Genomic DNA, 24,925 nt, shown 5'->3' on the forward strand with positions numbered 1-24,925 from the left:
GCAAACATTTCTCACACAGCTTCTCTTGTGATCGCAAGAACCTGGTGGGCGTTGACACTACAAATTTCTGCAAGTCTGGTTCATCGGCTCATTGGGAAGACTGTCGGAGAGGGAGCTGCGTGGCCTTGGTCTCGTGCACTCACTCCCTGGATTGCCTTCAGCCGTGGGAGATGAGGAACTGCTGCGTGCTTATTCTTGCAGGAACATGGCTCCAGGACGACATCCGTTGCACCAACAGCCTTCAGGCCATGACACTCAGGGCCCAGTGCTAATATTATTTTGAGACTGTATGTGGTAAGTGTACTGTGTGTAACTTCATTTTGCACCCTGACCCCAGAAGAACACTGTTTTGTTTAGCTCTACACATGCATATGGTTGAATACAATTGATCTTGAACTTGAGAAAGATTTTACTGGAATCTAGTTGTTTCACAATACCATTGCCAAAGTTATTTTATTAACAATAAAATGAATTCCAAAATTTATTCAGCAGAGAACTTAATTGCAAAGAAGAGTCTCATTCCCCACTGGAACACAAATCACCCTAGTATTGTTCTTGATAACTTGCTTTCTTATTTACAAGTTCGACCTGGGCCTCCCAGGGATGACACACAGAAGTGTGGCAGTCAAGTTCATCAGGGATAAAAAGTTGGCTTGGCTTCAGCTGCTCTGCTTTGCTGACAGAACTGGACAGGGAACAGGCGGATGTCGGTGCTGATGTCCAGGGGTTGAACGTCATCTGTTCTGCCCATCTCTCGCTCTCCGCCCGTTTCAGGAGCTGCGTCTCGCTCGACACTGGTGAAGAACTCCCGTTGAGACACCACGGCCAGTCGGAAAATGCAATTTGTTTCCAAGTATGTTAAAGGTGGTGGATTGGGAACTGGAGCTTCAGTCCACAAGGTACGGACTGACTGATTACTGCAACGAGGAAGTGTTTAAACACAGGAAGAAGTGACAGGCTCTGCGACTGTGCAAGTGCTTCTGTTGTGAGGCTGTCGAGTGAGAGTCTCTGGCTCCCATCTTTTCCAGGTTGATCACAGGGAACTCCCACTGCAGGGGGCAGGGGTGTGAGGGTAAGTCTTTCCAAGTCACAGAGGCACATGGGGAGCAAATTCCACTCACCACCTACTTCCTTTTCCGCCGCACCACAGTCCAGCCATCAGGATCTTCTTCTCTGCTCGGCCCCTCAGCTGCCGCTGGGCAGAGGGATCTCGGCTCAGGAGCTGCCTGGCTGTCGCAGTCCATGGCCTGGCAACAAGGAGAGGAAGAGGGATTAGTGGAGGGCCGAGATGGCCTGTTTCAGTGCTGTAATTGTTATATGGTTATATAGTGCGGCCTGTCTCAACCTCGGCCCCTCGAGTCTGACCCGTTGCTCGGCGAGGTCGTGGTTGATCTCCTCTCTACCCATTCTCCATCACCGTCAGTTCTCCTGATCTTTCAGTAATGTACACTGAGCGGCTACTTTATTTGATACACCTGTACACCAGCTTGTTAACGCAAATATCTAAATAGCCAATCACGTGCCAGCAACTCAAAGCATGCAGACGTGGTCAAGAGGTTCAGTTCTTGTTCAGACCAAACATTAGAAAGGGGGTAGAAATGTGATCTAAGTGACTTTGACCGGGAATGATTGTTGGTGTCAGATGGGGTGGTTTGAGTATCTCAGAAAACGCTGATCTCCTGGGATTTTCACACACACCAGTTTCCAACGTTTACAGAGAATGGTGAGAGAAACAAAAAAACATCCAGTGAGCAGCAGTTCCGTGGGTGAAAACACCTTAAGGACAGAGGTCAGAGGAGAATGGCCAGACTGGTTCAAGCTGACAGGAAGGCTAGTAACATGTTACAACAGTGGTGTGCAGAGGGGCATCTCTCTGTACATATCACATTGAACCTTGAGGCAGATGGGCCACAGCAGAAGACCATGAACATACACTCAGTGCCCACTTTATTTGGTACGGGGGGCATCATATAGACAATAGGTGCAGAAGTAGACCATTTGGCCCTTCAAGCCTGCACCGCCATTTTGAGATCATGGCTGATCAACTACTATCAATACCCGGTTCCTGCCTTGTCCCCATATCCCTTGATTCCCCTATCCATAAGATACCTATCTAGCAACTTCTTGAAAGCATCCAGAGAATTGGCCTCCACTACCTTCCAAGGCAGTCCATTCCAGACCTCCACAACTCTCTGGGAGAAGAAGTTTTTCCTTAACTCTGTCCTAAATGACCTACCCCTTATTCTCAAACCATGCCCTCTGGTATTGGACTCTCCCAGCATCTGGGACATATTTCCTGCCTCTATCTTGTCCAATCCCTTAATAATCTTATATGTTTCAATCAGATCCCCTCTCAATCTCCTTAATTCCAGCGTGTACAAGCCCAGTCTCTCTAACCTCTCTGCGTAAGACAGTCCAGACATCCCAGGAATTAACCTCGTGAACCTACACTGCACTTCCTCTATAGCCAGGATGTCCTTCCTTAACCCTGGAGACCAAAACTGTACACAATACAAGAGGATGGTGCAGGAGGGAGGGCTTCAGGTTTGTAGATAATTGGGCTTTGTTCCAGGGAAGGTGGGATCTATTCCGAAGGGACGGTTTACACCTGAACTGGAGCGGTACTAACATTCTTGCAGGGAAGTTTGCTAGTGCTTCTTGGGGGGGTTTAAACTAAATTTGCAGGGGGCGGGGATCCAGAATGTGAGAGAGGATAGCGAGAGGAAGAATAAAGGACAGGTGGGGACTACACGGTTCTGGAATATTAAGTGTGTAGTAGAGAAAGGTGAGGCGGAACAAGTGATAAGGAGGACACATGTACAGAGGGATGGTCTGACGGAACATGGAGTTAAATGTGTTGAAAGATTAAGTAAATTTAGGAAGGACAACAAAATTCTAGGGGCGTATAGCCCGATGGGAGTTTGGGGAGCTGGGTTAAGCACAATAGGCAGCGATTTAAACAGAGAGAGGAGAAATGGGCTAAAAATTCTATATCTGAATGCACCAAGTGTCAGAAATAAGGCGGATGAGCTTGAAGCCCAGGTGCGAATGGGTAACTATGATGTTGTTGGGATAACGGAGACATGGCTGCAGGGAGATCAGACCTGGGAAATGAATGTTCAAGGGTATACGTGCTATTGTAGGGACAGAAATGTGGGCAGAGGGGGTGGGGTGGCCCTGTTGGTGAGGAATGAGATTCAGTCCTTTGCAAGGGGAGACATAGGGTCAAGAGAAGTAGAGTCTGTGTGGATAGAATTGAGGAACAGTAAGGGCAAAAGGACCCAAATGGGTGTTGTCTATAGGCCACCAAACAGTAGCATGGATATTGGGTGCAAGTTGAATAGGGAGTTAACATTGGCATGTGGCAAAGGTAATGTCGCAGTAGTTATGGGGGATTTCAACATGCAGGTGAACTGGGAGAATCAGGTTGGTGCTGGACCACAGGATAGGGAGATTGTAGAGTGCCTACGGGATGCATTCTTGTAACAGCTTGTACGAGAGCCGACCAGGGACAAGACTATTCTGGATTTAGTGTTATCAACAGGATTTGATAAGCGATCTTGCAGTAAGGGAGCCATTAGGAGGTAGTGATCATAATATGATAAGTTTTTATCTGCAATTTGAGAAGGATAAGGGCAGCTCGGAAGTGTCAGTGTTGCAGCTGAACAGGGGAAACTATGGAGCCATGAGGGAGGAGCTGGCCAAAGTTGACTGGACGGATAGCCTAGCAGAAAAGACAGTGGAACAGCAATGGCAGGTATTCTTGGGAATAATGCACAAGGTGCAAAATCAGTTCATCCCCCAGAGAAGGAAGGATTCAAGGGGGGGAAGGGGCCACAGTGGTTGACAAAGGAAGTCAGGGATTGCATAGCATTAAAAAAAAAGGAAGTATGACAGAGCTAAGGTGAGTGGGAGGACAGATGATTGGGAAGTTTTTAAGGAACAACAGAAGTTAACTAAAAAGACAATACGGGGAGAAAAAATGAGGTACGAACGCAAGCTAGCCAGGAATATAAAGGAAGATAGCAAAAGCTTTTTTAGGTATGTGAAGAGAAAGAAGATAGTTAAGAACAATGTTGGGCCCTTGAAGAATGAATTAGGTGAAATTGTTATGGGAAACAAGAGAAATGGCAGAAGAATTTAATGAGTACTTTAGATCTGTTTTCACTAAGGAAGACACAAGCAATCTCCCAGATGTATGGATGGGCCAAGGACATAGGGTAACAGAGGAAATGAAACAGATTGACATTAGGAAGGAAACGGTGTTGAGAAGACTGATGGGACTGAAGGCTGACAAATCCCCAGGTCCAGATGGTCTGCATCCTAGGGTACTAAAGGAGGTGGCCCTGGAGATTACAGATGCATTGGTAATCGTTTTCCAATGTTCCTTAGATTCAGGATCAGTTCCTGAGGATTGGAGAATGGCTAATGTTATCCCACTTTTTAAGAAAGGAGGGAGGGAGAAAACAGAGAACTACCGACCTGTCAGCCTGACATCGGTGGTGGGGAAGATGCTAGAGTCCATTATTAAGGATGAAATAGTGGCATATCTAGATAGCAGTGATAGGATTGGGCCGAGCCAGCATGGATTTACCAAGGGTAAGTCATGCTTGACTAATCTGTTGGAGTTTTTCGAGGATGTAACCTGGAAGTTAGATGGGGGAGATCCAGTGGATGTAGTGTACCTCGATTTTCAGAAGGCATTTGATAAGGTCCCACATAGGAGATTGGTGGGTAAAATCAAAGCTCAGGGCATCGGGGAGAAGACATTGACATGGATAGAAAACTGGTTGGCAGATAGAAAGCAAAGGGTAGCGGTGAATGGGTGTTCCTCGGAATGGCAGGTGGTGACTAGTGGGGTGCCACAGGGCTCGGTATTGGGACCACAGCTGTTTACGATTTACGTCAACAATTTGGATGAAGGCATTGAAAATAACATCAGCAAATTTGCTGATGATACTCAGCTGGGTGGCAGTGTGACTTGTGATGAGGATGTTAGGAGAATTCAGGGTGACTTGGACAGGCTGGGTGAGTGGGCAGATACTTGGCAGATGACGTTTAATGTGAATAAGTGTGAGGTTATCCACTTTGGGAGTAAGAACAGGAAGGCAGATTATTATCTGAACGGTGTAGAGTTAGGTAAGGGAGAAATACAAAGAGATCTAGGAGTCCTTGTTCATCAGTCACTGAAGGTGAATGAGCAAGTGCAGCAGGCAGTGAAGAAGGCTAATGGAATGTTGGCCTTTATTACAAAGGGAATTGAGTACAAGAGCAAGGAAATCCTCTTGCATTTGTACAGGGCCCTGGTGAGACCACACCTGGAGTATTGTGTACAGTTTTGGTCTCCAGGGTTAAGGAAGGACATCCTGGCTGTAGAGGAAGTGCAGCATAGATTCACAAGGTTAATTCCTGGGATGTCTGGACTGTCTTACGCAGAGAGGTTAGAGAGACTGGGCTTTTACACGCTGGAATTAAGGAGATTGAGAGGGGATCTGATTGAAACATATAAGATTACTAAGGGATTGGACAAGATAGAGGCAGGAAATATGTTCCAGATGCTGGGAGAGTCCAGTACCAGAGGGCATGGTTTGAGGATAAGGGGTAGGTCATTTAGGACAGAGTTAAGGAAAAACTTCTTCTCCCAGAGAGTTGTGGGGGTCTGGAATGCACTGCCTCGGAAGGTAGTGGAGGCCAATTCTCTGGATGCTTTCAAGAAGGAGCTGGATAGGTATCTTATGGATAGGGGAATCAAGGGATATGGGGACAAGGCAGGAACCGGGTATTGATAGTAGTTGATCAGCCATGATCTCAAAATGGCGGTGCAGGCTCGAAGGGCCGAATGGTCTACTTCTGCACCTATTGTCTATAACATCCATATCTCTCCACTCCTTTCATATTTATATCAAGCTGCCTCATTCCACTGACAGCCCCAGTAATCGACTATACGCACCTACCACTCTCTGCGTTATCAAAAAATCAGCTGCTAATGTCACCTTTACACCTCCCCCCTCTCAGCTTAAAAGATTCCAAATGTTAACTATCTACACCCCCTAAAATTTTAAAATATCTATCAGAACTTTATTAGGACAGATGCTCTGGGAAGAAAAAAACAAGTTTGTCCAAGCTCTCTTTAGTTCAAAGTACGTTTATCATCAAAGATTATACAACCTTGAGATTCATTTCCCAACAGGCAGCCACAAAACAACGAGACCCAAAAGAAACCATATATTTAAAAAAATCAAACGTTGTAACCCATACTCAGGGTAGCGCAGTGGTTAGCACCACGCTTTATACTGGAAGTGATCAGACGTTCGGGGTTCAACTCCTGCCGCTGTCCGGAAGGAGTGTGTAGGTTCTCCCCGTGACTGGGTGAATTTCCTCCGGGTGCTCTGGATTCCTCCCACAGTCCAAAGGAGTATAACGGGGAGGGTGGGGCTGGAATAGTGGGGATACGTGCTGGCTGTGTCGGTCGTTGACTCAGCACGTTTCAGTGTACGTGACAAATGAAGCTGATCTTCGGTGCCACACTGGGTGTGCAGGGGCAACTCACGCCTCAGCATTACACAGAAAGGGTCTTACCTCCGCTCCATCTTCCTCCTCCTCATCCTCATCACTGTCGTCTTCAGCGGCTTCCTCTCCGGACCCTCTGGCCGGTACCACTTCCACCCGCACACGGTCCCTCCTCTCCACCAGCTGCTGGATGCGAGCCCTCACCTCCGACTCCTGACCCCTCTGGCACAGGGTGAAGGTGCTCCAGATCTGGTGAGCCACCTGATGGTGACAGCAGCAAACAGTCACACCAGTGCAGCAGTGGGTGTAAACCCCCTTCCCCCCCATCTGTAACACCCCCAGTGGGTGTACACCCCCCCAACCCCTCCATCTGTAACACCCCCCAGTGGGTGTAAACCCCCTTCCCCCCCATCTGTAACACCCCCAGTGGGTGTACACCCCCCCAACCCCTCCATCTGTAACACCCCCAGTGGGTGTAAACCCCCCTTCCCCCCATCTGTAACACCCCCAGTGGGTGTACACCCCCCCAACCCCTCCATCTGTAACACCCCCCAGTGGGTGTAAACCCCCTACCCCCCTCCATCTGTAACACCCCCAGTGGGAGTAACCCCCCACCCCCTCCATCTGCAACACCCCCCAGTGGGTGTAAACCCCCCTTCCCCCCCATCTGTAACACCCCCAGTGGGTGTAAACCCCCCTACCCCCACCATCTGTAACACCCCCCAGTGGGTGAAAACCCCCCCTTCCCCCCATCTGTAACACCCCCAGTGGGTGTAAAACCCCCCTACCCCCCTCCATCTGTAACATCCCCAGTGGGAGTAACCCCCCACCCCCTCCATCTGCAACACCCCCCCAGTGGGTATAAACCCCCCTACCCCCTCCATCTGTAACACCCCCCCTCAGGTCTGAAACCTCTCCACCCAACACACCCACCTGTGACCACCCACCCCTCCCCAACCACAACATCAACATCACCCCCATACCCCATCCTCAGCCCCCTCCCTCCCCTACACTCCTCCCCGTCACTGTGACACCCTCTGTCCCCTACGCCCCTCCCCGCCTCCATGAGACCCTCCTTCCCCTACACCCCTTCCTATCTCTGTAACCCCTCCATCCCTGCCTTTTGACCTTTTCCAGCCCCCATACCCCTCCCTTGATCCCTTCCTCCTTTGTCTCCATAAACCTCATTGTCTCCTACACCTCATTTTTCTCATTTTTGTAGCCCCCTTCGGCTTTGACACCACCCCCCCCCCCCCAACTCGGCAACCACCTCTGGCCCCTGCAGCCATCCCCATCCCTTCACCACCCCCATCCCTCTCCTACATCCCCTTCACTGCTTCCCCCAGCCCCTGCACTCACCCAGCCTCATCAACCCCTCCCTCGCCTCCCCCCATCTTGAGAAGAGGAGAGAGTCACAGACGTAAAACAGATCTGGGATGGGCAGCAGTGAAAGATGGGAAGGGTTCATAGGGATCGGGAGGGGTAGACAAGGCTGTAGAGATGGCGGAGGTAGTTGGGGGAGGAGATGGATGGTTTCAGACACAGGGAGTTCAGAAGAGCGAACACGAGATTCCTCACATGCTGGAAATCCAGAGCAACACACAGAAAATGCTGAAGGAACTCAGCAGGTCAGGCAGCATCTGTGGAGAGGACGCTTCAGGCTGAGACCCTTCATCAGGACCGGAAAGGAAGGAGGCAAAAGCTGGAATATGAAGTGGGAGAGGGAGGGGCCAGGGTCACAGAGATGGGGAAGGATTAGTGCTGCAGAGATGGGGCAAGAGGGGTAGGTGCTCGATAGGTGATGGGACAGACTGGACCGGACTGATTCCATTGGCCAGACACAGGGGGACCCTGTCGGAACGAGGCGAGGACACCAGAGGCCCAGAGGTGTAAACCCGTGATGAGCCCTGCCAAAGAATCCCGTAACCCTCCCACCTGCGACCCGCGCCTCTCACCTCGGACAGGCTGCCGTCCTCTACCACCGTGTTAAACTCGTTATCCAGAATGTCCGCCAGCAGCTCCTCTACCTCCTCGCTCTCCAGGTCAGCTGAGCAGCAGGCAGCACGGATGAGCAGTAAGCACAGAGAATTAAAACAGAAGAGAGCACACTTTGATTCAAAAGCAGACAACTAACATCATTTTAGCTCCTAACCTACCCAAAGAAGTCTGTCCTGAAAGCTTCCAGTTTTTAAAGATTGAATAGAGGAGAGATTCTTTGGATGCTGGAAATTCCGGAGGAGTTCAGCAGGTCAGGCAGTGTCTACGGAGGGGAATAAACAGTTGATTTTTTCAGGACTGGAGAGGCAGGGGACAGAATTCCCTGGTGGTGGGGAAGAGTACAAGTCTGCAGGTGATAGGCGATGCCCAGGTGAGGTGAAGAGGCTGGGATGTGATAGGTGTAAGAAGTAAAGAGGAATCTGGTGGGACAGGAGAGTGGAGCACGGGAGAAAGGAAAGGAGGAGGGGAACCAAACAGAGATAATGGGCACACCAGGAGAAGGGAAAGGGTGAGAGGGGAGCTAAAATGGGTAATGGAAAAAGAGAGGGGCGGGGGGGAGAGGGATTACTGGAAGTTAGAAAAATAGATATACATGCCATCAGGTTGGAGGCCACCCAGACAGAATACGAGGTGTTGCTCCTCCAACCTGAGTTTGGCCCCATCGTGGAAGTAGAGGAGGCCATGGACCGACATGTTGGGATGGGGAGTGGAATTAAAATGGGCGGCTGCTAGGAGATCTTTAATCTTAAAGAAACAAGTTCCAGAGAAGTAGAAAGTTTGAATTTAAACATTCAACAGACAATCAGAAGGAGGAACATCCTTCTATTCTGAGGCTGTGCCCTCTGGTCCTAGACTCTCTCAGTAGAAAAAACATCCTCTCCAAATCCACTCTATCTGGGCCTTTCAATATTCAATAGATTTCAATGAGATCCCTCCTCATTCTTCTAAATTCTAGTGAGTACAGGTCCAGAGCCATCCTCCTCATAGGTTAACCTTTTCATTCCTAGGATCTTTCATATGAACCTCCTTAGGACCCTCTCAAACACATTCTTCGCCCCACTGGAATTCTAAATTCTCGAGGAACTGTGGACATCTCTCACCGTTGTCATGGAAATACTGCTCGACTGCAGTCACCATCCAGGCAGCTTTCTGTTGGCTGTGAGCTCCCCCGAATCCATTCTCCAAGGCCACCTGCAGATTGGCAACAAAACAAAACTCTCAGTTCTATAGCAACGGGATAGAAGCTGCTCTTGAACCTGGTGGTACGTGTTTGCAAGCTTCTGCATGCTCCACCCGATGGGAAGGGAGAATGACGGGGTGGGAGGGGTCCTGGATTGTGTGTTGTTTTCCTGTGGTAGTAAGAAGCATGGACAGAGTTCACAGAAGGGAGGATGGTGTTTGGGATGGACTGGGCTTGAGAGGACTAGAACATAAAATCTGGGATGTAATGCTGAGGCTTTATAAGGCATTAGTCAGACCACACTTGGGAGTATTATGTTCAGTTTTGGGCCCTTTATCTAAGAAAAGATGGGATTAGCATTGGAGAAGGTCCAGAGCAGGGATTCCCAACCTTTCTTATGCTATGGACCAAGACCATTAAGGAAGGATACACGACAGGGATCCCTGGAATGAAGGGTTAATGTATGAGGAACATTTGATGACTCTGGGCCTGTACTTGCTGGAGTTTAGAACAATGGGGGGGGAGGGGATGATCCCATTGAAACTTGTTGGATACTGAAAGGCCTAGACAGAGGGGATATGGATAGAGGATGTTTCCTATAGTGGGGGAGTCTAGGACAAAAGGGCGCAGCCTCAGAATAGTAGTACGTCCTTTTAGAACAGAGGTGGTGGGGGGGGGGGGGGTGCAAGTGTGAAACGAACTGCCAGTGGAAGTGGTGGTTGCGGGCTTGATTTCGACATTTAAGAGAAGTTTGGATAAGTACATGGATGGGAGGGGTGTGGAGGTCAATGGGACTAGGCTCATCACAGTTTAGACAAACTGAGGGGCCTGTCTCTGTGCCAACTCTGTAAACAGCATGAAGCTCTTTGCCTTGGCACCACAGGAGTGGTGTACACCACCCTGCTTCTTAAAATCAGTGACCAGCTCTTGTGTTTGGCTGACGGACAGATAGGCTGTTGTCATGGCACCATTGTTCCACAGCTCTCTCTCTCCTTCCTGACTCATCGATATCTGAGATTCACCAATGGGTCACAGAGCACTCTTCATTCTATCTTGGTACACGTAATGCAATTCCACTACATTCTGCATTCTGTTTAAAATTGTTTTAAAGTGAAGAAAAAGCATTTCAGGATATATTGTATATATTTCTTTGCCATTAAATTGGATCTTTGAGAACATCGAACACTACAGCACAGTACAAGCCCTTCAGCCCACAATATTGTGCCAACCTTTTAACCTGCTTAAGATTAATCTAACACTTCCATTCTACATATCCCTTGTGTCTAATATATACCCCTCCATCCTGCAGAGCGTGCACACACCCATCCCTGTGTAAAAAACCTACCTGATATCCCCCTATACCTTTCTCCAATCACCTTAAAATTATGACCCCTCATATTAGCCATTCTCACCCTGGGGAAAAAGTCTTCAGCTGTCCCCACTCGATTTGTTCCTCTTATCATCCTCTTGTACACCTCTATCAAGTCACCTCTCATCCTCCCTCATTCCAAAGACAGAAGCCCTAGGTCACTCAACCTCACCTCATAAGACACGTTTCCTAATCCAGGTAAATCTCCTCTGCACCCTTTCTAAAGCTTCCACATCCTTCCAAGTCCCTCTGAGTCGACCAGAACACAACACTGGTTTAACCACACTAATGCTCAGTTTTACAGAGCTCTTGAACTCAATCTCCTGACTAATAAAGGTCAACACACCTTCTTAACAACCCCATCAACTTTGACGGATCTATGGACATAAATACCAAGATCCCTCTGTTCCTGCCACTAACTCTGCACTCTGCCTCCGGATTCGACCTCCAAAGTGAATGGCTTCACATTTTTCCCGGTTGAACTCCCATCTGCCACCGCTCAGCCTGGCTCCTCATCCTGTCCCATTGTAACCTGCGACAACCATCTCCACTATCCAGAGCTCCACCACCAACCTTCATGTTACTGCAAACCTACTAGCCAACTCTTCCAGTTCCTAGCTGTAAACTTGTTTTTCTAGCATATTACCTTGATGTACCCACGTACGGAACGATCCTTCTGGGTGGCATACGGCTTCTCTCCCATTGTTACAGGTCTATTGAACAGATCTCTTGTACAACAAGATGGACCCGTGACCTCTAAATTTACCTTGTCCTTACACATTATTGTCTGCCTGCACTTCCTCTACAACAGTACTATTATTCAACATCGTTTAATGTCACTTCCAGCAGACAAGTGTAAAGCAGAATGAAATAATTGTTACTCTGGCTTACATACATACATTGAATGTATGTCCATAAAGTGACGCTGGGGACAGGAGTGTCTGTACAAAGTTCAAAGTAAACTTATTATCAAAGTATATACATGTCACCATACACAACCCTGAGATTCACTTTCTTGTGGGCATGCTCAATAAATCCCTAAGATTGTAAACATAAAAGAATCAATGAAATAACTCACTAACTTGGGTGTTCAACCAGTGTGCAAATACAAACAGAAAGAAATAATAACAATGATAAATATCGAGAACATGAGATGAAGAGTCCTTGAAAGTGAGTCCATTGATTTTGGGAACATTTCAATGTTCAGTGAAGTTATACCCTTTCAACCCCCAACCCTCAGGCTTTCAAGAGCTCGATGGTTGAGGGGTAATAACCATTCTTGAACCTGGTGGTGTGAGTCCTGAGGCTCCTGCACCTCCATGCTGATGGCAGCAGTGAAAAGAGAGCACGACCTGGGTGGTCAGTGTCCCTGACAACTGATGCTGCTTTCCTGCGACAACACTTCGTGTAGGTGTGCTCAACGGTGGGGAGGGCTTTACCTGTGATGGACTGGGCCATATCTACTACTTTTTTTGTGGGATTTTCCATTCAAGGGCAGTGGTGTTTCCGTACCAGGCTGTGATCCAGCCAGTCAATAAACTCTCCACCACACATCTATAAGAATTTGGTAAAGTTTTAGACATCATACCAGATCTCTGCTAACTCCTAACGAAGTAAAGATGCTGCCTTGCCTTCTTAATTGCACTTATGTGCTGGGCCCAAGACAGGTCTTCCGAAATGACACCACAAAGGAATTTAAAGTTGCTGACCCTCTCGACCTCTGATCCTCCAGTGAGGACTGGTGCATGGGCCTCATGAGGTCAATAATCTTGCTGACATTGAGTAAGAGATTGCTGCTGTGGTGCTCAGTGATTGACAGGAGACAATGAAGTTGTGGGGGTTGCGGGTTGGAGGAGTTGATCAGCCTTACTGCTGCCAGCAGTTTCAAGTTTCAGGGTGTCAACATCCCTGAAGGCACACAGGATGATCCCAGCGCGATTCAACACGATACCCGCTGTGAGTTTGACTCCTGGACGGCGCCTGTAGACGGACAAGCGGTGCCCCGCACTCTATTACGTTCACTCCGGCAGGTTGCAGTTTACATAACAAGGTTTAGACCAGCAAACCAGACACACTGAGAGATTCATAAACACAAAAGATTCTGTAGATCCTGGAAATCCTGAGTAACATAGAAAATGCTGGAGGAACTCAGCTGGTCGGGCAGCATCTATGGAGAGAAACAAAGAGTCAAGATTTCAGGCCGAGACCTTTCATCAGGACTGGAGAGGAAAGGGAGAAGAACCCAGAACAAGAAGTTTTGGGAAAATAAGGGAAGGAGCTGATGAGGGCTCTCCCTCCTGAAATGTCAACTGTTCATTCCTCTCCACTGACCAGCTGAGTTCCTCCAGCATTTTCTATGTTACTCGGGACTTCCAGGATCTACAGAATCACTTGTGTTTATGAATCGAGAGAAAGTGGTGTGGGATTTTCCAGTGTCAGATTGTATCAGGATTGCGTATACAATCTTCAAGATTACTTAATGCCAGTTCCAGTACAAGTGTAAAGGAGAAGGAAATAATTGTTACTCCGGATCTGATACAGCACAAAAAACACACAAGAACACAATAATTTTAAAATACACTTTATAAATGCATACTATAAGATAGCTTGATTGCATGTCCATAAAGTGGTGCTAGACACAGGAGTGTCTGTACATAAGGTGACTGACAGAAAATTATAAAGTAGTGGTGGTGGGGGGTGTAGAGGGGTGGGTTAGTGGGTGGAGGTGTTGATCTATCTCACTGCTCGGGGAAAGTAACTGTCTTTGAGTCTGGTGGTCCTGACGCGCATGCTACGTAACCTCCTCCCTGATGGGAGTGGGACAAACAGTCCTCAAGCAGGGTGGGTGGGACCCTTTATGCTGCTACTGTCCCTTTTCCAGCACCTTCCCAGCTACATGTCCTTGATGGCGGGCAGGCTGATGCCAAGGATGTGTTGGGCAATTTTGACCGTGAAGCCTTCCTGTCTGCCACAGTGCAGTTTCCGCACCAAGCAGTGACACGGCTTGTTCAGATGCCCTCTACTCTGCTCCGGTAGATTGAGGTAAGTACGAATGTGCAAATTCCAGCTCTCTTCAGAAAGCAGAGGTGTAGGACGGTGTAGGAAGCTCAACAGTAGTGACTACGTTGTCCTGTTTGTGGCATTCTGGTTCAGTTATTTTTTATTGTACCACCTGGACTGATTGGCACACGGCTTTTCACTGCAGCTTCGCTCATACTGACAGAATAGCGTGGCAGTCAGCACAAGCAAGGGTGGGGGGGGGGGCGGTTTAGACCGCTGCCCCGCGACTCGGCTCGGCGCTGAACTACGGGACTCTCTTTGCGGATTAGGTCAGAACTCTACTTGCTCGCAGTTATTGTTTGCGTCATCTGTTCCATTTCTCTGCAGATTGGGTGTTCGACAGTCTTTATATTTTACGGGTTTTTTTTAAACGGGTACGATGTATTTTTTTCCCTCCCTACATTGGGTGTTCGGTCTTTTTTTTAAAAAAAAGTGGGTTCTTTTGGGTTTCTTTGCTTTCTGGCTCCCTGTTAGGAGACGAATCTCAAAGAATCTCAAAATGTATACCTACTCCGATAATAAATGTACTTTGAACTCTTTACCATGCTGTAAGTGACTGGTTATGGATTGTGTTAAATCCCACCTTCCTGCTACATTAGTCCCATTCCAGTTCACCTATCGCTCAAATTGGTCCACCAATGGTGCCCTAGTACCTGGGCACTTCTCTCCGTCCTGTCCCACCTAGAAAATGGCCCATCATCTGCAAGGATGCAGTTAGCATGTACAAGATCATCCCGCGGAAGCTGCTGAGTAAACTGTCCTTGTTGGGTCTCAGCACCTCTCTCTGTAACTTGGACTTCTTGCCAGAAAGGTGACTGTCAGTCCATCAGCTCCATTGTGCTGATCACCAGTGGGCCCCCCCTCCCCCACTCAGGGCTGACGCACGGCTGTACTGCTGGATCTAGTTCAAGCCGAATCAGCAAGTTCGCTGATGACACGAGCAGCGGTTGCCCTCAGCAACAACTCCCTCCCCAACCTTTTTTTATTCTTCCCCCTTCCTTTCTGCTCCCGATGATGAGTCACTTCCACAAATGCTATCTGACTTCCTCCTGCATTTTGTATGTTCCAGCATCCGCAGAACCTCTTCTGTTCCCAAAGTATTCTGCATTGTTTTGTTTTACCTTGTTCAACCTCATATGCACCGCGTAATGAATTGATCTGTATGAACAATTGGCAAAACGAGCTTTTCACTGTACCTCAGACAATAAAACTCATTGATTTATTTTCGCTTTGGGCTGCGACGCACCTTTGCGTGGTCGTTCTGTCTGGATGACCTGTGTAGCAAAATGCTTTCACTGTACATTGGACAGTTCTTCGACTGACTTTTCATAGCAGAATCCAACTTAAAGCTGCATTACCACCAGCAACTAGACTGCAGTGTGGTGTAAAGAGCTGGGGGAAAAAAACCCTTTCAAATGTACGTTAAATTACCCCAAAGTGCCCTGTAGACTGTAAGTAATGAAACACAATACTGAATTAAAGTCACTCCCATAACTTAAAAGATTTTAAATGAATACTATCAATCCCCAAAGACTGTGATGAAGCCTGCATTTGATTTCATGTGTAAATATGAAATATGAACTGCCTACCAATTTGTACAAAAATCTCCAAGATCCTATCTATTTGACATTGTCGCAGGAAAACAGCATCCATTATCAGAGACCCCTGCCACCCAGGACATGCTCTCTTCTCACGACTGCCATCAGGGAGAAGTTACAGGAGCCTCAGGACTCACACCACCAGGTTCAGGTACAGTTATTAACCCTTAGCAATCAAGCTCCTGAAACATAGGGGATAATTTCACTCAACTTCACTTGCCCCATCACTGACTGCTCCCAAAACCTATAGACTCACTTTCCAAGACTTCATTTCTGGATACTTAATGCTTATTATTACTATATTTTCCTTCTTCAATTTGCACAATTTGTTGCCTTTTGCACACTGGTTGAATGACCAAGTTGGTGGTGTCTTTCATTGATTCTATTATGGTTACTATGTTATTTATTGAGCATGCCAGCAAGAAAATGAATCTCAGGGATGTATACGGTATCATACATGTACTTTGAAAATAAATTTACTTTGAACTTTATTATCTTTCAATTCAACGAAATCACCCGCCCCAGACACAGCCAGCAGCAATGAACCACACATGGGTCCTGCTAAGGACACCGCTTCCTGGAAATGGGTCTGCGTCCTGACATCACTCCGCGCCGTCACCATACGTCATTTCCTGGCAACGCCGCTGCTCTGCTCCCGCCTCAGAACCGAATTTGACCACGGCGTCGTCCGTCTCGGCGGCGCTTGTCTTCCCCACCCGCCAACGCCTCCCCGGTAACGGCGGACATTCCTCTTCCTCTTACCTGGAAGGCGGGCCAAGCTTCCAGAGCCGTCCTGATGCCCTCCGCGAAGAGCCCGGGAGCACGCTCCGCCATCTCCACCGTCCCGAGCGTGCGCACCTGCAGCGGAGGCCGGCTGTATACTCATGCGCAGTTTGCCATGACCCGGGCTGCGTTAAACTGGGCGTGCGCGCCTGCAGCGGCCGCTGGCTATATACTCATGCGCAGTTTGCCATGACCCGGGCTGCGTTAAACTGGGCGTGCGCGCCTGCAGCGGCCGCCGGCTATATACTCATGCGCAGTTTGACATAAGGCTGTGTTAAACTGGGCATGCGTGCCGAGCTGCGCTCCAACCCCCTGCTCAGTCCGTTTTATGGCCGACGAGGGAGCGGTGACTCTGCTACCTCCTGGCGCTGTGGAGTAGCAACTACACCTCCTGCCCTGGTGCAAATTTAACCATTTCCTTCTTCCTATCACTTTGAATGGGACGATTTATAGAATATCACATTTCAAAGTAAATTTGTTATCAGAGACCATATACAACCATGAGATTAATTTTCTTCTGGGCATACACAGTAAATCTGCAATAGAATAATAGCCATTATAAAGACAATGAAAGACCGCGTCAACTTGGATGTTCAACCAGTGTGCAAAAGACAATAAACTGAAATACAAAAAGAAAGAAATAATAATAAATAAATAGGCATTCGTGATCGAAAATCTACAGAATCCGGCCCTTTGTACCTCCCTCTGCGACTGGATCCTCAACTTCAAAACCAGAAGACCACGATCTCTGTGGATTGGAAATAACACCTTCACCTCGCTGACAGTCATCACAAGTGCACCTCAGGGATCTGTGCTTAGCCCACTGCTCCACTCTCTCTATACCCATGACTGTGTGGCTAGGCACAGCTCAAATGCCATCTGCAAATTTGTTGCTGATACAAATTGTTGGCAGAATTTCAGATGGTGACGAGAACAGGAGTGGTGTTGCGCTGCACTCGATGCCAGAAAGACCAAAGAACGGATTGTAAGTTTCAGAAAGGGTGAGGCAAGGGAAAGTGGGCCAATCCTCAAGGAGGGATCAGGAGTGGAGAGAGTGAGCAATTTCAAGTTCCTGGGTGTCAAGATCTCTGAGGATCTACCCTGGTCGCAACATATTGTTGCAGCTATAAAGAAAGCAAGTCAGTGGCTATCTTTCATCTGGAGTTCGAGGGGATTTAGTTTGTCAACTAAAACACTCAAAAACATCTACACATGTATCATGGAGAGCATTCCAACTGGCTGCATCATCGTCTGGTATGGGGGGGGGAAGGTCTACTGCACGAGATCAAACAAAATTGTAGAAACTTGAATAATTAGGAAGGCAACGTCCATCATTGAGGACCCCCATTGCCCAGGACATGCCCTCATTTCATTGTTACCATCAGGTAGGAGGTACAGAAGCCTGAAGGCACACACTCAGTGATTCAGGAACAGCTTCTTCTCCTCTGCCATCCGATTCCCAAATGGACATTGAACCCGTGAACACCACCTCACTACTTATTTTAACTTAACTATTTAATGGACATACATATCCTTACTGTAATTCAGTTTTTTCTCTCTGTTTCTTTATCATGTATTTTATTATACCGTTGTCATAAAGTTAACTAATTTTATGGCATATGACAGTGATATTAACCCTGATCGGGATTCAGTAAATATCAAGTACATAAACACGAGGAAGCCTGAGATGCTGGAAATCCAAAGCAACTCACACAAGATGCTGGAGGAGCCTCAGCAAGTCAGGCAGCGTCTATGGAAATGAATCAACAGTCAACATTCCAGGCCAAGACCCTTCATCGGGGCTGGAAAGGAAGGAGGAAGGTGCATATAATGGTGGGGAAGGGGAAGGAGGATTAGCTGGACGGTGATAGGTGAAGCCAGCTGGGTGGGAAAGGTAAAGGGCTGGAGAGGAAGGAATCTGATGGGAGAGGAGAGTGGACCAGAGGGGAAAGGGAAGGAAGAGGGGACCGAGGGGAAGTGATAGGCAGGTGAGAAGAAGTAAGAGGCCAGAGTGTGGGATAGAAGAAGAGGGGAGGGACCTCTTCTGGGGCAGGTGGGACCTGTACAAGAGAGACAGGTTACACCTGAACTACAAGGGGACCAATATACTTGCAGGGAGGTTTGCTAGTGTTATTGGGGAGGGTTTAAACTAGATCTGCAGGGGGATGGGAACCAGAGTGCCAGAGTAGATAGTGGAATGGGGGTAAAAATAAGTGATGTTAGTAGTTCATGCAAAGTCATAAATAGTAAGGTTGTGTGTGGTGATAACAATTTTCTGAGGTGTGTATATTTCAATGCAAGGAGTATTGTGGGAAAGGCAGACGAGCTGAGGGCCTGGATTGACACGTGGAATTATGACATCATAGCCATTACTGAAACTTGGCTACAGGAGGGTCAGGACTGGCAACTCAATGTTCCAGGGTTCCGATGTTTCAGACGTGATAGAGGCAGAGGGATGAAGGTGGGGGGGTGGCTTTGCTAGTCAGGGAAAATATTACAGTAGTGCTTCTGCAGGAAAGATTAGAAGGTTTGTCTACTGAGGCCATATGGGTGGAGCTGAGAAACAGGAAAGATATGACCACATTATATTATATTATAATATATTATAGACCACCCAATAGTCAACGAGAATTGGAGGAGCAAATCTGCAGAGAGATAACAGACAACTGCAGGAGACAGAAAGTTGTGATTGTAGGGGATTTTAATTTTCCACACATTGATTGGGACTCCCATACTGTTAAAGGTCTAGATGGGTTAGACTTTGTGAAATGTGTTCAGGAAAGTCTTCTAAATCAATATATAGATGTACCAACTAGGGAGGATGCAATATTAGGTCTCCTATTAGGAAATGAGTTAGAGCAGGTGACGGAAGTGTGTGTAGGGGAACACTTTGGTTCCAGTGATCATAACGTCATTAGTTTCAACTTGATCATTGATAAAGATAGATCTGGTCTTCGGGTTGAAGTTCTAAACTGGAAAAAGGCCAAATTTGAAGAAATGAGAAAGGATCTAAAAAGTGTAGATTGGGACAGGTTGTTCTCTGGCAAGGATGTGATTGGTAAGTGGGAAGCCTCCAAAGAAGAAATTTTGAGAGTGCGGAGTTTGTATGTTCCTGTCAGGGTTAAAGGCAAAACAAATAAGAATAAGGAACCTTGGTTCTCGAGGGATATTGGAATTCTGATAAAGAAGAAGAGAGAGATGTATAACATATATAGGCAACAGGGAGGAAATAAGATGCTTGAGGAGTATAAAAAGAGTAAGAAAATACTTAAGAAAGAAATCAGGAGGGCTAAAAGAAGACATGAGGTTGCTTTGGCAGTCAGGGTGAAGGATAATCCTAAGAGCTTCTACAGGTAAGTTAAGAACAAAAGGATAGTAAAGGATAAAATTGGTCCTCTTGAAGATCAGAATGGTCGGCTATGTATGGAACCAAAAGAAATGGGAGAGATATTAAATAGGTTTTTTGCATCTGTATTTACCGAGGAAACTGGAATGGAGTCCATGGAAACAAGGCAAACAATTAGGGAGGTCATGGAACTTATACAGATTAAAGAGGAGGAAGTGTTTGCTGTCTTGAGGCAAATCAGAGTAGATAAATCCCCAGGACCTGACAGGGTATTCCCCCGGACCTTGAAGGAGACTAGTGTTGAAATTGCAGGGGCCCTGGCAGAAATATTTGAAATGGCGATATCCACGGGTCAGGTGCCGGAGGATTGGAGGATAGCTCATGTAGTTCCGTTGTTTAAAAAAGACTCAAAAAGTAAGCCGGGAAATTATAGGCCGGTAAGTTTGACATCGGTTAGTTAAAGTCTGTCCTGAGCCATATAGGCTCATCAGGCCAGTGCTTATTTTTGGTTTCCATGGCGTGAAGCGACTGAGAGTATGAGTCTCTCCCCTGGATAGGATGCCAGTCTATCGCAAGGTTAACCCCCAGCATTTTTGCTGGTACCTATTTTCACCTGGATGGACTGGAGCAATGTGTGGTTAAGTGCCTTGCTCAAGGACACAACACGCTACCCTGGCTGGGGCTCGAACTCACGACCTTCAGATCGTTAGTCCAACACCTTAACCACTTGGCCAAGTGCCACTTTGACATCGGTAGTAGGTAAATTATTGGAAGGAATACTAAGAGATAGGATCTACAAGTATTTGGATAGACAGGGACTTATTAGAAACAGTCAGCATGGCTTTGTGCATGGTAGGTCATGTTTAACAAATCTATTAGAGTTTTTTGAGGAAGTTACCAGGAAAGTGGATGAAGGGAAGGCAGTGGATGTTGTATACATGGACCTCAGTAAAGCCTTTGACAAGGTCCCGCATGGGAGGTTAGTTAGGAAGATTCAGTCGCTAGATATACATAGAGAGGTAGTAAATTGGATTAGACATTGGCTCAATGGAAGAAGCCAGAGAGTGGTAGTGGAGGATTGCTACTCTGAGTGGAGGCCTGTGGCACTAGTGGTGTGCCACAGGGATCAGTGCTGGGTCCATTGTTATTTGTCATCTATACCAATGATCTGGATGCAAATTTGCTGATGATATGAAAATTGGAGGTGTAGTGGACAGTGAGGATGGTTTTCAAAGCTTGCAGAGGGATTTTGACCAGTTGGAGGAATGGGCAGAAAAATGGCAGATGGAGTTTAATGCGGACAAGTGTGAGGTATTGCACTTCGGAAGGTCAAACCAAGGTAGAACATACAGGTAAATGGTAGAACACTGAGGAGTGCAGTAGAACAAAGGAATCTGGGAGTACAGATACATAATTCCCTAAAAGTGGCATCACAAGTAGATAGGGCTGTAAAGAGAGTCTTTGGTACATTGGCTTTTATAAATCAAAGTATTGAGTATAAGAGTTGGAATGTAATGGTGAGGTTGTATAAGACATTGGTGAGACCGAATTTGGAGTATTGTGCGCAGTTTTGGTCACCAAATTACAGGAAGGGTATTAATAATGTTGAAAGAGTGCAGAGAAGGTTTACAAGGATGTTGCCGGGACTTGAGAAACTGAGTTACAGAGAAAGGTTGAATAGGTTCGGACTTTATTCCCTGGAGCGTAGGAGAATGAGGAGTGATTTGATAGAGGTGTATAAAATTATGATGGGTATAGATAGAGTGAATGCCAGGGGAGAAAAAAACCAGAGGTCATGGGTTAAGGGTGAAGAGGGAAAAGTTTAAAGGGAACATTGGGGGGGGCTTCTTCACGCAGAGAGTGGTGGGAGTGTGGAATGAGCTGCCAGATGAAGTGGTGAATGCAAGCTCACTTTTGACATTTAAGAAAAACTTGGACAGGTACATGGATGAGAGGGGTTTGGAGGGATATGACCCAGGTGCAGGTCAGTGGGACTAGGCAGAAAATTGGTTCGGCACGGCCAAGAAGGGCCAAAAGACCTGTTTCTGTGCTGTAATGATCTACGGGAGGCATCTCTTTTACCGGAAGGAGAAATCAAAATTCATGCCATCAAGTTGGAGGCCACCCAGACAGGATATAAGGCGTTGCTCCTCCACCCTGAGGGTGCCCTCACCGTGGCACAAGAGGAAGCCATGGACCGACATGTTGGAACGGGAACAGGAATGGGAATGGGAATTAAAATCTGTGGCCACCGGGAAGTTCCACGTCTGGCAGATGGCGTGGAGACTATCATTAACAGAATGCCATAGCATGCAAGGACAGCAATCATCCTCACTTTAATTTTTTAAATGTACCTTATTCATAATAAAAAAAAATAAAGCCAGGTTTATTCTCACAGGCACAAGATGCATGAAAGATTACATGAAGCAGGATCAAGGGACATGAGCACTCACAAGAGAAAAAGCTTTTGTTTTGTTGTCACATGTACTGAAATACAGTGAAGATTTTGTCTTGCACACTGTTCATACAGATCAGATCATTACACAGTGCATTGAGGTAGAACAAGATAAAACAGTAACGATGCAGAATAAAGAGTAACAGCTACAGAGAAAGTGTAGTGCAGGTAGACAATTAGGTGGAAGATTATTATGAGGTCAAGAGTCCATCTTACTGTACGAATTGCCCTTTTCCAGTGCAGAGTGCCCTCCTGCCTCAAATTATCCACCATTGTCTCTGTACCAAAAAAGGCCAGGGTAATATGTCTGAACGACTGGCGTCTTGTTGCACTCACCTCAATAATAAGCAAATGCTTTGAGAGGCTGGTCAAGTACTACACCTGCAGCTTGTTACCACCCACACTGACCCCCTACAATTCACCTACTGACACCACCAATTGACAGACGACACAATAACAGAGCTCCTCATACCGTCCTTACACATCTGGAGAAGGATGCTTATGTGAGAATGCTGTCCTTGGACTACAGTTCAGCATTCAACACCATAGTTCCCTCCAGGCTCAACAAGAAACTCAGAGACCTCGGCCTTCACCCTACCTTGTGTAACTGGATCCTGGACTTCCTGTCAGATCGCCGGCAGGTGGTAAGAGTGGGCTCCCTCACCTCCACCCCTCTGACTCTCAACACAGGTGCCCCTCAGGGCTCTGTACTAAGTCCCCTCCTTTATTCTCTGTATACCCATGAATGTGTCGCCACCCACAGCTCCAATCAAATTTGCTGACAGCACCACACTGAATGGCCTTATCTCAAACAATAACGAGGTGGCCTACAGGGAAGAAGTCATCTCTCTGACACAGTGGTGTCAAGAAAACAACCTCTCCCTCAATGTCGCAAAAACAAAGGAGCTGGTTGTGGATTACAAGAGGGATGGAGATGGGCTAACCCCTATTGACATCAATGGATCTGGGGTTGAGAGGGTAAACAGCTTAAAGTTCCTCAGCATCCACATCACTGAGGATATCACATGATCTGTACACACCAGCTGTGTGGTGAAAAAGGCACAACAGTGCCCCTTTTACCTCAGACTTGTGGAAGTTTGGTATGGGCCCCCATAACATAAGAACTTTCTACAGGGGCACAATTGAGAGCATCCTGACTGGCTGCATCACTGCCTGGTGTGGGAATTGTACCTCCCTCAATCGCAGGACTCTGCAGAGAGTGGTGCAGACAGCCCAGAGCATCTGTAGATGTGAACTTCTCATGATTCAGGACATTTAAAAAGACAGGTGTATAAAAAAAGCCCGAAGGATCATTGGAGACCCGAGTCACCCCTACTACAATCCATCTGGGAAACAGTGTCACAGCATAAAAGCCAGGACCAACAAGCTCCAGGACAGCTTCTTCCACCAGGCCATCAGACTGATGAACTCACACTGATCTGAGTGTATCTCTATGTTACATTGACTGTTCTATTTATTATAAATTACTATAATTGCAGATTTGAATGGAGATGTAACATAAAGATTTTCACTCCTCATATATGTGAAGGATGTAAGATTCAAAGATTCAAAATGTATTTATTATCAAAGTACATATGCATTACACAACCCTGAGATTTGTCTTCCCCACAGACAGCCACAAAACAAAGGGACACCATGGACCCTGTTCAAAGAAAAAACATCAGACACCCAACATGCAAAAAAAAAGAACTATTCATTATGTGCCATTTTGTATGACGTGGGCAATCATGATCTTTCCATGACCGTGATTGTCCTTGGCAATTTTTTCTACAGAAGTGGTTTGTCATTGTCTTCTTTCGGGCAGTGTCTCGACAAGACGGGTGACCCCAGCCATTGTCAATACTCTTCAGAGATTGTCTTCCTGGCATCAGTGGTCACATAACCAGGACTTGTGATCTGCACCGGCTGCTCATGCGACCATCCAACACCCGTTCCCATGTCACGTGACCCTGATGGGGGGGGGGGGGGGGATCTCAGCAGGGGCTACATCTTGCCCGAGGGTGACCTGCAGGCTAGCAGAGGGAAGGAGCACCTTACACCTCCTTTGGTAGAGATGTATCTCTACCTCACCACCTGCCTTATTGTACTGGGGACCTATATCTACAAGATGGAACACAATTGAAAGGACACAATATTCCATTGTAGTTCCTTAGGAGTTTGCAAAGATTCAGCAAGACGTCTAAAATGCCAATATCCTTGAATGGAAAATCCTCCAAAAGGTAGTGGGTGTGACCCAGTCCATCATGGGTAAAGCCCAGCAACACACACAAAGTGCTGGGGGAACTCAGCAGGCCAGGCAGCATCCACGGAAAAGAGTAAACAGCTGACGTTTCGGGCCGAGACCCTTCGGCAAGACTGGAGAAAAAAAGCTGAGGAGTAGATTTGAAAGGTGTGGGGGGGGGAATGGGGGAGAGAAACACAAGACAATAGGTGAAACCGAAACTGGGAGGGAGAGAGATGAAGTGAAGACAGTGAACTTCTCCAGAAAAAGTGGGATCTCCCAGTGGACACACATTCTAATTCCACTTCCCATTCCAATATGTCAATCCATGGCCTCCTCCACTGTCGTGATGAGGCCACACTCAGGTTGGAGGAAAGGCATGTT

The 24,925-nt window shown here is 47.1% G+C and overlaps 1 protein-coding gene across 1 annotated transcript; it reads right to left on the reverse strand.

Annotated features, from left to right (window-relative positions):
• Positions 1–423: 423 nt before the first annotated feature.
• tsr2 (TSR2 ribosome maturation factor) lies at positions 424–16,611 on the reverse strand. The gene is made up of 5 exons (XM_073028606.1): positions 16,478–16,611; positions 9,609–9,699; positions 8,466–8,557; positions 6,580–6,771; positions 424–1,247 (listed from the first exon to the last, which is right to left on the reverse strand). Exons 1-5 carry the CDS (start codon positions 16,547–16,549, stop codon positions 1,125–1,127), a joined length of 570 nt encoding a protein of 189 aa, XP_072884707.1. The 5' UTR covers positions 16,550–16,611; the 3' UTR covers positions 424–1,124.
• Between the last annotated feature and the right edge of the window lie 8,314 nt (positions 16,612–24,925).

This window comes from Hemitrygon akajei, chromosome 24 (genome assembly GCF_048418815.1).
Source record: "Hemitrygon akajei chromosome 24, sHemAka1.3, whole genome shotgun sequence".
Classification (NCBI taxonomy): domain Eukaryota; kingdom Metazoa; phylum Chordata; class Chondrichthyes; order Myliobatiformes; family Dasyatidae; genus Hemitrygon; species Hemitrygon akajei.